Source organism: Suricata suricatta, chromosome 8 (genome assembly GCF_006229205.1).
Source record: "Suricata suricatta isolate VVHF042 chromosome 8, meerkat_22Aug2017_6uvM2_HiC, whole genome shotgun sequence".
Taxonomy (NCBI): Eukaryota; Metazoa; Chordata; class Mammalia; order Carnivora; family Herpestidae; genus Suricata; species Suricata suricatta.
Genome location: NC_043707.1, coordinates 71,740,861 through 71,756,418, shown reverse-complemented (window position 1 = coordinate 71,756,418; position 15,558 = coordinate 71,740,861). Strand labels below are relative to the sequence as shown.

The 15,558-nt window shown below is 33.9% G+C and overlaps 1 protein-coding gene across 4 annotated transcripts in view; it reads right to left on the bottom strand.

Moving 5' to 3' along the window:
- Window positions 1-15,558, bottom strand: part of COL24A1 (collagen type XXIV alpha 1 chain) — a 475,258-nt gene that overhangs the window by 261,679 nt on the left and 198,021 nt on the right. For all 4 annotated transcript variants that reach the window (XM_029948854.1, XM_029948855.1, XM_029948856.1 and 1 more), the window contains 2 exons: window positions 13,931-13,975; window positions 1,054-1,107 (listed from right to left, as the gene is read on the bottom strand). In XM_029948854.1, the coding sequence (XP_029804714.1) occupies window positions 1,054-1,107; window positions 13,931-13,975 (99 nt within the window). The remainder of the gene's footprint in view (window positions 1-1,053; window positions 1,108-13,930; window positions 13,976-15,558) is intronic.

Genomic DNA, 15,558 nt, shown 5'->3' with positions numbered 1-15,558 from the left:
CCATGCTGTCAGCACAGAGCCTGACATGGGGCCTGAACTCAAAAACTGTGAGATTATGATCTGAGCTGAAACCAAGAATTCGATACTTAAAATGACTAAGCTACCTAGGGACCCCCAATAATGCTTACTTTGTTACTCTTGAAATGAAATGCTCCCCAGAATCAAGGGCAAGAAAAAGATGGTAAACATTCTACTTAAAATATCATTCAAGTTTTTAGCAATTTCTTTGGAAATAAGTTCTACTCTTATCTGCTGAGCCTTACAACAAATAAAATTTCAACTAAATTAACTGAATAAGCTAATAAAGTCATACTATAGAAAAATATATTAAAAATAAATATTTTCAAATACTTTAAGTGTAAGTACCTAAATATAGAAACTATTCCTAATTTAGGCTATACAGACTTAATGGTTGACTCTAATTCACCTTAAGATCTTATTAAAAGAGCATGTTTATGGAATAGATTGGGAGGTAGTTGCTAGATGTTCTTTTGAGAGCAAAAAAGTTCAGATTTTTCTACCTAGCGTCAAAAAACAACAGTCCGTCACCATTCTTTAATAATATAATTAAATTAATTCTAGAATGGTAACTTCCTAATCTGAAAATAATAGCTGAATAATCCTAAAGGAGAAGATTTCTCTATAAATAGATACTTAAAAGTCAGGTAGATCAATGACAGGCTTGAGTCAAAAAGAGCAATCACTGAGAGCACAATTGTTACATGCGCTTGTTTGTACTTTCATGTATGTGAAAGGCTTCTCCCCACACCCAAAACACGTATTATGTTCATATATTTCTAATATGTCACTTAAGCAGTTACACTTAACATGGCCACAGTAATTTTGATGATTATCTCTCAAGACGGAATTTACTCATAACATTTTTGTCTTCTTTCCCACATTGAAAAATTACAAACTGGAATGTGCACAGAGGTATCAAGGCTGTCTGGCCAACAGTGCTTGTGTGAAAGTCATAATGAGGATGGCTAGTGCAGGTGCTGTGACATCCCAGGGATGTCAGATTGCAACGCTGGACCATCACAATGTACTCACAGGACTGCCATCGGGGCCTGCGGGGCCTCTGTCTCCAAAGTCACCTGGAAAACCCTGGCCCAGGGAAAAAAGAAGAAATGCCATTAAAGCCAACATAGATACAGAATTCATTTTTTTTGTGAGTGTTTTCTGCTAAGGAATTTACTAATAGGAAGTATTTATTTCCTAACTTTTAAATTGCAGTGCAACCAAATTTATATTTGTTTTGCATAATACTTCATTGATTTTGTTAAGTACAATATTTCTGTTTTACAAAAATTATTGTAGATGCCACATAATATATACAGAAAACTAAATTGGAGAAAATATACATTATATATATATATATATATATATATAATTATATAAGGAATCACTTAATGAGAGGGAACATAACAAAGTTTTTTGCCTGGCCAATCCATTAGTTATCTCCATTATTAAGTGCTGCTCCTACACCTAAATCACAGAGAATGAAATGGCTAATATTATTTAAGCATGTATGTAGCACATTTACCATGTGCTAAGGGCTTTAAACAGTTTATTATACATACACAACTTCATTTTTTCTTCATAACAGATCAAATTAATGAATATTAATGTCCTCATTTTGCATTTGAGAAAACCAGAGCACAAAGCGCTTGTACTCATCTGTGATTAGTGGGACTGAGATTTGAATGAAGTCTGAATGCAGAGTCATGTTTTTTCTTTTATTCTATATGGAATACTTTAGCTCATCATTTCAAGATATGATAAGCAGGAAAAAAATATCATTTCAATACTATGTCATTGGGGAAAGCCATAAGGCACACAAATACTGCAACCATAAAATGCACTGCCCCTGAAAACCAAGCTTCCCCAGTGCCTGAGGAAGGATTCTACACTGTAAAACTACGAAGGATAGTAAAGTAACACACTTTCTTCTTACATAGTCTTGTGTAAAATAACTCAATGATGAAGTTACTTTTACTTTAATACCAAAATTTGACTCAAAATTTTGCCACTAGATTGATTAATTTGAAAGCTCTCTTTTAAAAGGCTACTTTGCAAAATGACTTGTAAGATTTATTATTATCAACATTTTAATAATATTTAAAAAATTTCTTTATAAGACTAACAAAAATTAAAGTACATTATTAAAGTCTTGTAGTGTCTTTATTAGGCAAGCCAGTTATTAAATATATATTTAATAGATTGGCAAAAATCACTAGTTCACTAGTACACACATGAATGCGCAAAATTTAAAAGATGGTTTAGCAATGGAAAAAAAAGAATGATGTTTCTAAAGCATAGTTAATTCATACTAAAAGTGGTTCTTCTTATTCTGTAATCAGAGGATAATGCAAAAACCATCTGCATAGTCTAACATATTGTAGCCATAACCCCTTCAAAGACAGTAAAAGTTCAGGCAGGCATTTTGCTTTCATTATCCTTGGAAGTCCGATTCTGTTGTCAACAAGTTCACATATCTGCAATATATCACACTGTTCAGTATGAGCTAATAAGGATATTTCAAAGTATTTATGATGTACAGGTAATGGAAAAAGTAGAGGAAAAATTCTGTAATAAATCTGAAACAGAAGAGATGATTGATTTTTTAGATAGATCATAAGTAGGTTTTTCAGAAAGCTCAATGAAATAACAAAGGCTGGAGTATATTTTGCATGATTCCATTAACGTGAAGTGTCCAGAACAGGAAAATTCACAGACATAGAAAAGGGATTAGTGGTTGCCTAGGGCTGGTGGTGCAGGGAGAATTGGGCAGTGACTGCTAATGTGTTCAGGGTTTCTCTCTGGGTAAAGAAAACATTCTAAAATTAGCGCAACAGCTACATAACTCTGTCAATATAACAACAAGCACTGAATTGTATATTTTACAAAGGTCAATATTATGGTATGTAAATTAGATCTCAACAGTTCTTCATAAAAAATGAAGACACAGGCAGTCTGAACAAGGAGCAGAGAGGGACAACTGAAAACATCTTTGGGGACTCATTCAAGATTGCCTGGAAGATGTGTTATCAGGGACTGACTGGCCCCAACCTCATCCAGTAGGAGGAGCTGCTCTCCAGTTCAGCTTTCCATAAAACTGGTGATTTTTACCCCTTAAGAGGGGGAAGGGGGGAGAACTGTGATCAATTCTTCACTTACGACAAAACCTGCACTAACAAAGTAAATAACAAATTACTTACTAATTTCAATTTCCTATTCTTCTGGTAGTTCAACAATATGTATAAGTATTAGGTGTTCAACTTGACTTTGCCCCTGAAGCAATTTACTTAAACTGAGTAATATCTACTTAAAAATTTTTTATGTACTATTTCTCCTCTCACTTCATTACCCATTAAACATTTCATTTCATTCTTAGTTTTCTAGTTTAGACAGAGATCATTTGCTTTATTATTTTTAGTCATTCATATATGTTGACCATTGTGTCATCAATTTCTGAAATAATTCTGATTAAATCTAGACACACTTTCCTATTGAATAAAATATAGCACAGTTAATACCACAAAAACATCATTATATTTGGCTATGTACTGGACATACATTTTATTTTAAAAAACATCATGCTAATGTTTTATGTTGTTAAATATGTCATTGTTTCTTGCTTTCAGTTGTATTTCACATGGAATTTATCAATTACATGTATGATTTTTTTTAATCTAGTAGATATTTTGTCTTCCTTCAAATAGGAGCCTAAATGTTTGCAGCCACAAATCTTCATTGTTAAAAACCGATCTTAAAAGACTGGTAGTGAAACATGGAACAATGGTGACAAAACACTTTGTTTTTGAACTTATAATACAAGTTTATTTCTCCACTGGAGAAGAGTTTCTTGCTTTACAGTTTCTTTCTTCACTGGAAATAATTTGTTATAAAATACAAAACTAAGTTTTCTCTCATATTTACCTAGTGGAAAATTATAACCACTCATTGAAATCAAATTGTGCTTTCCTAGAAATACATTCATACTGCCAAAGGATTTAATAACCATTTTCCATGATTATAATCCATAGGGAAGCTTGAGTTTTTACCTTCCACGTCCCATTTGCCAATTTCATCAATGTAATAACCATCTACTTATGGGCAGGCCAGAGTTACACTGTTTATTCTGTGTTGTATATAATTCTCTTTTTTATATTTTCATTGATCAGTTATAAATTTTTAAAGAATATGACATTTAAGGAATTTCACTTGATCTCAGGTTGTGAAAAATTTTCTTGCTTACTTCCACTGTTTGATCAATATAGTGGATAGACTTTAAGGTGACATCCAATAACTCCAATGCTTTCTGTGATAGCCACTCTTTGAGTGTGGGTGAGGCTATGCTTTGCTTACTCTAACCAACAGAAGAGCGCACAGGTGATGGGATGTCACTGACATGATTATGCTATACCACAGAAGGCTCCATCTTAGCTGCCTGGAACTAAAAACTTCCCTTGTGAGCTTGATAGAGTAAGCAGCTGTGTTGGAGATGCCCACATGGCAGGGAACTGCGAGTGAACTCTAGGAACTGTGGACTCCAAAGGACATAACAATGGCCTATACCCAAGAGCTGGCAAAAAGCCAGGGCATTCAATTCCACAGCCTCAAAGAAATGAAGTCTTCTTACAACCGAAATGAGGCTAGAAGTGAACTCTTCCCAAACCAAACCTCCGGATGATCTTGCAGCAAGCTGATACCTACTTCGATTACAGCCTTGTGACCCTGAGCAGAAGACTGAGTGAAGTAGTACCTGGACCCCCTACCCCCAGAAAACTGTGAGAAAACAAATGCATGTTGTTTTAAGCCACTAAGTTTGTGGTGTTTGTTATGCAGCAGTAGAAAGCTAATAAAATTGGTAATTAAATCTTTAAATCGAAAATGTGTAAAGTCCCATTTGCAAATTTTACTAAGTGGTAATGTTCAATATAACACTATTTGCATTGTTTCTAGATTTTTAAAAACTTAAGTAGATTACATTTCTGAAGATATTTTTGGCTTTTTATTTTCTATTGCAAATTATAATTACTATCAATATTAGTAAATTAAATTAAAACTTTATATTCACTTAGCATTTTAAAAATTTAATCTAATTAAATATCTATATTTTTAAAACTTTCTAGCATTTTGTATTAATCTACTTGGTAATATAAAGAATTTTTATTATGCTTCGTGAATTTTGTGTCTATAGTTATGAAATGCAAATTTAGAGTAATATGAATTGCTTAATAATTTAAAATATTTCAGTCTGTAAGTATAGTTGTTGCAAATATTGTACTGATTTTATTTCCTCTGAAACCACATATCATAACATAAAGAGAAAGAAGAAAATAGAAGTCTACATTATCAGGAAACAGTACTTTATTATACAGGATTCTACTGCATTCATACTGAAAGGAGAATTAGCTAAGTTAATTAATTCATTTTTCCTCTTACCAAGGTGTTTCGACTGCCTACTCAAACCCTCTCCACAATCTTGAACATTTTCTATCTCTAAGTTTGGCAGTGTACCACCTACAAATTTCATGACATTCACACATGAGATTATAGGCCACAGAAATGGAGAAGAATTTCTCTGAGGCCTGAGGACACTAATCAGCCTCAAAGATGGACCACCATGATTCATATTTCCTGCTACTAATGCCTTTGTGTAGTACCCGCCTATTTTGAATTATGGCCAGCCCAGGTGGCCAAGAGAATGCAGATGTACAGTGTGGGTTCTGAGGTTAGGCCATAAAAGTCCCTACACCTTCCACCTTGCTCTCATGGACCACTTTATTCTGGTGCAACCCAACAACCACGTCTTGAAGACACTCAGGTTGCCATGTAGAGAGGTCCCAATGGAGAGGAAATGAGACCGTCCAGCACAAGGACCAATGTGGGCAGCAAGTGAGCCACCTTTAAAGCAGATCCCCCAGCCTCAGTCAAGCCTTCAGATGACAGTAGTTTTGCGCAAAATCTTGACTGTAACCTCATGGAAAACCCTAAGCTAGACTCACTCATATAAAGCATTCCCAAATTCCCAGCCCACAGAATCTACGAACTTGGAGTAACATGTTATATAGAAATAGATAATGCATAGTAACAAAAGTGAGGTCTAGGATGATAGGTCAAATTACACCAATGCTAACTGCTGGGTCCTAAGTGACAGGGGACACATATGTGTTTTGTTTTGTTTGTTTACTTGTTTTGTTTTGTTTTTAATACATTTACTTCTTTGTGATGTACAGGGTCCTCAAAAGTTCAGAGCCCAGATCAAGTTTCTCTCTTGCCTGGGTCTAACAATGGTATTGTTATCAAACATGGCAGTTATCAAACACTAAGAACTATTCTAGACTTAGTATGCCCAAATATATGCTTGGTGTTAATGTTTTAGAGTAAAGGTACTATACTTGGCAGTATATCTAAATATCTTAAAACAGTGGAAAACTTATAGCTTACAGAGTCTTAAAGTGATTATTTCCCTAGTTCTAGAAAGAAAATTGAAAAATACTGCATATAAAATATGAAAACATGAGGGCCAAAATAACCATAACATACTAATGACTACATTAATGGAATTTAAAAAAATATAAGCAATGCAAAGTTTTTCTGTTAAAGGCCACAGTTAACTATGAACATACTTTGTTCTTTTCAGAAAACAATGGTTTAGAAACAACATATTCAAACTAAAGGAGAGATAAATAAGAATTATCATAAAGTCATATATATTAAAGAGGCATTACCAACGAAAACAGAAATTCAACTTTTCCAAGACAAAGAATGAAAAGAGAAGATCAAACTAACTTGTCTAGGATTAGAAACACTAAAATAAAACTTGGTAGTTAATTCTGCACATTCTACACATGAATACATATTACCATAAAATTATATTTTTAAATCCTTCAAAAACAAAGCACAATTACTATAGGAAAAGCTAGAGTGCTAAGTACTCTGTGAAGACACAGTCTCTTCCCCTTTCTTTTCACCTTTCTCTCCATCACAGGTAGGACAATTTGATCCACATTTCAAGGGTCGACCATGTCTTCTTGGCTAAAACTAATTTTAAACTTTGGTAGGAATTTAAGGAGTTCTAGCCTAATTCTTGGAAACTGAGCACCAAGTCAGGCTTATTGTTATCCTAGCAATCCTAGCAATGATCTGGGCCTCAATTCTCAGATTCAAGTTCCTGCTTTGCTCTTTTTTTTCTCCTATTTTTTTCAATTTAAATTTTACTTAGCTAACATACAGTGGGATATTGGTCTCAGGAGTGGAATTCAGGGGTCCATCACTTATATACAATACCCAGTGCTCATCACAAGTGCCCTTTTTAGACCCATCACCTACCTAGTCCTTCTCCCACTGACCTCCCACTGTCAACTCATGTTTTTTTCTCTATCATTAAGAGTCTCTTGTGGTTTGTTTCCCTCTCTTCTCTTCCCCCTCTTCCCATACGTTCATCTGTTTTGTTGTTCCTTTTCTCAAAGTTTATTTATTTATTTTAGGGGGTGCCTGGGTGGCTCGGTCCAGTAAACATCTAACTTCAGCTAAGGTCATGATATCACAGTGGGTTTGAGCCCCACGTCCAGCCCTGTGCTGACAGCTCAGAGCCTGGAGCCTGCTTCAGATTCTGTGCCTCTCTGTCTCTCTCTGTCTCTCTCTCTGCCCTTCCCCTACTTACTCTCTGTCTCTCACTCAAAAATAAAATAGTAAAAACTATTAAAAAATTTTTAAAGTTTATTTATTTTGAGTGAGAGTGTACACATGTGAGCATGAGTGGGGAAAGGGCAGAGAGAGAAGAGAGAGAATTCCAAACAGGCTGAATATTGTCATGCAATGCCCAATGCAGGGCTGAATGCCAGTACCACAAGATCATGACCTGAGCCAAAACCAAGAGTCGGATACCTAACCGGCCAACTAAGCCACCTAAGTGCGCCATCTGTTTTAGTGCTCCTAAAGACTAGTTATCATCTTGTACTTCAGTTGTGGGAATTGCAACCTGCCTTATTCTTGTGTCTACAAAGAAGTTTTCATATACAACATGTTCTATCCCTTGATCGTAAGGACCCAACCTTATTCTTGGCATTTTCCCACACCAAGAACACAGTCCCCGAACCCAAGCCAACTCTTGTGGGCATATTCACACTCACATTCCTGACTTTGATAACCTATGAGGCTGAGTTTTCCCTTACATTACCTGCCCTGAAAATAACTGGCTGCCTGAATTTTCACCTGTTAGTGTTATATCTCTATGAAATCATGCTCTATCTGGACTTCCCAAATTACCAGCTATAGATCTTTGAGTGTCTCTCTTCTCTGTACCTAGCCCAGCCTGAATGGTGAGTTTAATTCAGAGTCCTGCCTCTTCCATACATCTTGTCAAGCTATAGTTTGCCAAATAAATTCATTACAGACTACAACCAGTAAGTAAAAATCAAGAAAAAAAATTTCCTAAAAGAGAATCACTTAAAAATTAATAACAATTTTCAGAATGCTTTAGCAACAGTAGTGCTTTCTCTATGATCAAATTAACTACAACCTTATCCTCAGAGAAAATACTGTCTCCAAATTCTTGATAAAATGTATGTATCTGAGACACTACTGTGCAACATGTATTTAAGACTATCTTGAGCTAAGGATAGAAACTAATAACAGATGTCTAACAGAAGGATTTTATATTCTGAAATTCTAACACTAGAGTTAGAAGCCAAAATACAGTTTACTTTAAATAGACTCTTCTAAGAAAATGATGTATGAGAAAAGAGGAGGAGATGCTTCTTTCTATAGTTAGAAAAGTAAACATCTCTGAAGTCCAGGTAGCTTAAGGGTGTTATTTTGTCTGCTATTCTAAGGTTATGATATTTTGATTTTCATAGGAAGAAAACTAAGTACACTTTTTCTTTGTCAAAATTTAATGTAATATGGTCTGATTGTTTATAATCTATTCCAATCAGGCCTGAAGAACTCCTTTCAAAAGCTTTTATATTTTGACAACAATTTTCTAGGCATTGTTGAGAGTAAATTCCAGCTCCAATTTCATGTTTATCTTCAATCCTGACAAGTCAGTTCTAGCATAAATATTTTTGCTCTGTGGAGTCATATAAATTTGCATAATCAACTTAGTACAACAAAGAGACTGCTGATTAAATTGGCCTGGGAGCCATGTAAAATGCTTTTTTAAAAGCAACTATAGAATTTCCAGACTGTGGCACTACAGAATGAAGTTTAAAAACTTTGAATTGAAAAGGACACTGCTTACAATTGAGTAATACATATAAAATCTGATGTTGACAAATACATATGAAACTTCTCCCTGCCTTCCCTTTTTTTTAAACAGCATTCTCCTTTTCTATTATAAATCAGTGAATTACTGATGCTTTTGAAGAATCTGGCTCATTAGATATGTTCCAAGAAGCTTTTCAAAAGGAAAGAAAAACATATAAAATAGAATGGTAGTTCTATGGTATTTAAAGGAGTCTTGACCAATAAAGATTGTCAACTACCTTGTAGATTGAAGTACTACTTTTAGAGATCTTTTCTGAAAGAACTTGAGATGAATTATATCCACAGAGAGCAAAATGAATGGACGGATAGCACTCAGAGCCCCATAGCTGTCCTCTATCATAACTGACAATAAGGATTTTGATCTAACTTTTTTGATTTGCCATATGCAGGGATTGTTAAGAGGAGGGAAAGAAAGAGGTAAGAACTATAATATCTCAATATCTAAAAGTATGAGTACACAAATATTTACTAATATGTAACTGATTACATGAGGTCTTTAAAAATAATTATAATGATTATTAGTAAGTACCTTTTACTAGGATCTTGAAATAAAAAATAGCTTATGATACAGGAAAGAAAAAGAAAACTTCTCAAATGCCAACAATGTACAAACTAATTTGTTAATATAACAACTTTTGTATACTCTGGTCCTAAAATATACCAAATATCCAACAAAATCAGTTTTCTTACTTTTTCGGGTTGAACAACCAAATGCACATTGTGTTATAAATTTCAACTCAACCTGTAAACACTGAATAAAGACAATGTTTTATTTGGAGGAAAATTTTCTGAGAAGTAAGATTTAAAATAAAATTACATTTAACTCAAACATTATATTTAAAAATAGCAGTATGAAGCTAAATACTAAATAACTCTTGAACAACCAAAATAATATATTATTTTGAAATAGGTCCATTTTCAATAGCATTGATATAATATTTATACTATCTAGGAGAAGATAGTTCTTACTTATAAGTCTTTCATTTCATTAAAAAATATATATAGGTATCATTAAGGAAGCTGGTTCATAACAACTTAATTCCATACTTAAGAGATTACTCAGGAAAAGAAGTGATGATTTGGCCAGCAGAATGAGCAGGTGTGATTGATATCAACAGTCTTCTGAGCCTATGTTTAGTATGTTACTATATCACTGAACAATTTTGGACAGGATTTTTACTACTCCCCTATGTTTCTGTGCTATATGTATAAAACATATCATTTCTATATTTAAGACACACACACACACACACACACACGCATATTGCTAAACTATTTGTATCAAACACACAGCAGCTTCAGTACATAAGTTAGAAACTGACTTGGTAGGCAAAGAAGCTCATGTTGATTAATATTTAGGAAGGCCTAAACTGGGATTCTGAAGTTTTCTATGCCTATTTTGACCGTCAAACTTTTTCATCTCATACACAGTACAGAAAGTGAAGTAATTCATTTATCAGCCTCTGGGCTTAATTTCAGAGTCTTTAAAAACCTGTGTAAAATATTCCATAAAAGTTATGAAATTATCTAAAAAGGGTTACTAATTTTCTACAAATTACATTGTAAAAATTACTTCAAACTGAATCGTTTTCTATGTTTGTAAGACTGCTATCTACCTACTTCTATCTACCTAAAATTTAATGAAATGAGCTCATTTAACACAGAGAAAGAATAATCAGATGAATTGAAAGGGAGTGATGATGGTAATAAAGTACATCTAATAATACTAATACTAATGATAGTAAATGAAATGACAGGATCCACACAGCAGTACCTTAATAAGGCATGAACCCACACTTCTAAATAGCTCTGAAGTCAGCAGCAATTTGGAAATAACAAAATAACATTTATGGAATGCTTTAGATTTGCATCTGTGTTTGAATATCAACTTCATAAATAATAACAGATAGTATACATAATTTAACAAATTACCAAGAAAAAATGGTCATACTTATATTCCAACAACCTAACATTTTCCACATCAGAAAGTGGAAAGAAGAAGATATTTTCCTTTTACTGTTTATTAAAACAGTAATACATAATCATTCTTCTCATGGGATATTAATAATCTAAATTAAAAAACAAGGTCCCTGTGATGTATAATATCCCATGCTAATATGTTTGCCCCTGTTTAATGTCAAAGCTATTTGAAGATGATTTTACTTATAATAAACAGAACGTAGGGGAGCATTTATACATAAGATACTATTCTAGAACAGTGTCTGAGGTCAGCATTGGCATAATTTGACTTGTGGCTGTAACTGCATCTTAAAGTGCTGTGATTTCCTCTAAAACACAGCCAAATAATTTTGTGGTAAAACCAAGAAAAAGTACATATAGCATACATGACACATTACAGCACTGGACAGATTTTCTACTATAAACACTATTTAGGAAAAATGGGATACATATGTTTTTCAAATATAATTTTCCTAAGGATCTAAATCTGTGACAAGGGCATATGTTTTTAAAGGAATAAAACTTTACAAATTTTGTAATGTAAAAAACAGTGCAATCAACCCAGCAATCACTCCATTCATTATTTTTTCACCATTTTCTTGAACTTCTCTTTTGAATTCAATAGCATCTGTTGAATAATTTTACAATTCTCTAGGGAGTAAAAAACAAGAAGTTATCTATAAATTTCCATGGATAATTTTATGGTTCATGATAGGGTAGGAAACTAAAAATTACCATTACATTTCCAAGATAAAGTTAATATCCACAGAAAACCAACCATATTAATAAATAAAGTTGGTAGCTAAGTAAGTGACATATTACAAGGGCTTTGGGAAAATACTCTATTTTCTCAACAGTGCCTAAAATTCCACCATGCAGATTACTTATTTTGTCTAAATTATGCTTAGAACATAATTACTAATGGGTAAGGTAACAGTTGAAGCATTAGAAATAATTTACATGATAACCATAAATGACTTTATTCATTCCTTCACTAATGTCGTACTTTGATAGGAGAAGGATGGAAAAAGATAAAGAGGAAGAATGGGGAAGAATAAGGAAGATAAATATCACCTACTATCAATCTTGAGACAGCCTACATGTGCATATTTAGATAGATATTTGCACATGATAATTAGAGATATTTCTGTTGGGGCGTATGATGAGGACTTAAACAAAAAGAGATAATATAACATTTTGCAGTGTAACAGAGTGTAATTAAATGAGACGACATACAAAATATTTACAGAGTGCTTAAGAATTAAAAATGGTGATGGTAACAATTTATTTTTGTTATAAATGCTAGAAGATTAGCTTTAGAGTTGAATGTAAATGTAAGAAAAGAAAATGGCTGGCTTATATTTAATTTCTTGACAGTTTGATCAGCTTCTTTTAATAAATTGAATTTTTTTAAGTTCATTCATTTTTGAGAGACAAAGCATGAGCAGGGGAGGGTCAGAGAGAGAGGGAGACACAGAATCTGAAGACAGGCTCCAGGCTCTGAGCTGTCAGCACAGAGCCCAGCTTGATGCAGGGTTCGAACCCACGAACTATGAGATCATGACCTGAGCTGAAGTTGGACGTTCAACCGACTGAGCTACTCATGTGCCCCAATAAATTGAAATCTTTAAAGTGGAACTTTAAAATAATTTTATCACATTTTGGCCAAATATGAAGACTAATCATGTTCTTCTAAACAGTGTGAGTAGCAGACAGCAGAACTATCTAAGGAGCAAGGAAAAGGATCCTGAATTTATATTCATAGAAGCTGAGATAAATTCCTGGTTTTACCAACATTCTCTATGTGATGCTGAGCAAGTCTTTGAATATCATTGAGCCTCATCCTCCTCACCTATATAATGGTGACATTGATACCAATTCTAATCCACCTTCAAGAAATACTGCAAATTTAAGAATAAAATGCTTTAAAAGGATATGAATATTCTGGTGAGATTTGAGGTCTTTGGCAATTATTATCAAGGCTTTAATTATATATACCAAAATTTTAGAAAAGCTGTTACGAAAAACCCAATTTCCTTCCTCATAGACTCGAGAACACAGTGTAGCACAGAAAGTGTTACCATGATACCTCTGGATGGCGGTAAAAACAACACAAGTGAAAAGGAGGTGGCTAGTTAGCTACACTAACTTAGCCAGGGTAACATAAGAACGCTTCCCTGAACCTCAGTCTTCTCTGTTAAATGATGGGGGTGTTGGATGACGTCAAAATTCCCTCCATTGCTGTATTATATCTGGCAAAATTCACTTTCCTTGATTTTTTTAAATTTGAAAATATAGGAAGCTGTAGCAAACTAGTTTCTAAACTAATATCTGAAGCAGGCATTTTTAAAATCTGTGAAATATGAGAATTAATAGTGTTATCGTTAGTATTTTAAACTGCTCATGTATTAGCTGTGATGCTTTAGTTCCTTGTAATAGGGATAAATGTCCCTTCCACTGGTCTATTAAATGGTTAGCAAAGTGTTATATTTCATTATTTTTTAATCTAAATTTCCTTTCACAATCTCAGGTATTAGTTCATAGACTGTTAATGTGACAAGAGTTAAATTCTATTGAATGAGATAGATTGTGGACAAGAACAACGACATTTATATTTGTATAGGTGAGAAATGTGTGCATAATTAGATTACATTGCTCTGAACGAAACCTCAAAAAATAAAAATTGAATTACCTGTCTTCCCTTCAGACCCTTCTTTCCCCGGATCCCAGGAACACCCTAGAATACATAAATGTCTAAAGTAAACATTTGTTGAATAAATGAATGAAGTAAATATTATAGATTTTTTCTTTTTCAAACATCAATTAATAAAGTATGACAAGGAGAAAATGAATTGTTTTCTAAACTAGTATGACATTCAGAAAAGCTTCAATATATTAATTTAATTGAAGTGGCTCTTTGTCTTCTTCATAACGGGATCCTGATTTTATTCTGGAATGCATCCTATCTGTACTTCTAAATGGATCCTTCCATTCTTCCAGTGATAGTCCAGAGGTTGGCACACAACCCAAGTTGGCACAATCAAATGAACAGAAAGGTCTTATTTTCCAAAGCCTAAGGGACAATTACCTCTTCTCTGTCTCCCTACCACTCCAGCTGGACATAAATGAAAGCACATTTAGCCCTTGCACTGGCAATTCTGCAACTGTGTGGGAAACCTGCCTTAGCGTAAAGCCAACATTAGGTGAGGCAAAGCAGAGTACGGTATCCGTGTGCTCAAGATGGTATTGTGCCTAGATCCCACCTAACCTGTAGATTTGTGGTCATGTAAGAAGTAGTAGGGCATAATACTTAAACACTCAAGCACTGGAGCCAGAACCTCGGTGTTCAAATCCTGGCTCTGCTTATTACCTATACCTTGGATATATGCAACGATACAGTGAATCATTTGCTATTGTCATTACCATCATTATTAAAAATTTCCGTATTTTTAAGCCAGTTTGAGTTGGGGTTTTCTATTACTTGCAGTCTAAAACACCCTCACTGATAGAGTCACCTTGAGACTTAGACTTACCTAGAAGTCTTAGAGATTAAGAAACCTGCCAGGGATTTATGTAGCTAGGGATTTATAGGTACATACAGATAAGTTAGAAGATATCATTGGTTGCAGTAATCCAACCACTTTCAGTTCAACAGTGTTTGATAAATACTCATCTAATGTCTTTTCAAAAAAGTATGGGTGAGCGATAGGACTCATTTCATTAAGACTTTATACATCTTTACATAATATAGCCAATCTTTTTTCAAGAGATAAGGTAATTATTTTTTTATAACTTTAGTAGTGTCACTGAATCTTAGCAGGAAACCTAAGGACAGCACAGCCGAAATTACATAAGCACTTTGTCATATATATATACATGCATACATACATTACTGATTTCCAGGAAGGAATGTTTTGTTTTTGGAAGTGATTCGCATTATACTTTTTTCCCCTGCAATTCTTTACACTTCTCTGCTCTTCTTCTCTATACATACACATTTTATAATACAATAACAATACCCAGTGAGCTATATCATCCATACCTTTAATGAAAATTTTGAAGTAGCCAAATAATATTAGGACATAGTACCCATGAGAGCCATAATATTACAAAATGGTCTTATATTTATGACTTGAGATAGGTCTTAATATTTTCATATAGACTGGTCAAAACTAGTGAGTATGATTACAGGCATTGTGCCTAACGATGGTCAGTAATGGGATCCTTAGATTCAAGATAATAGCATTTTGCAAGGACATAAAATTTTGCTTTATTTATTACATCTTTAACTAGAAATGAGTTCGTGCCTAAAGGCCAGGA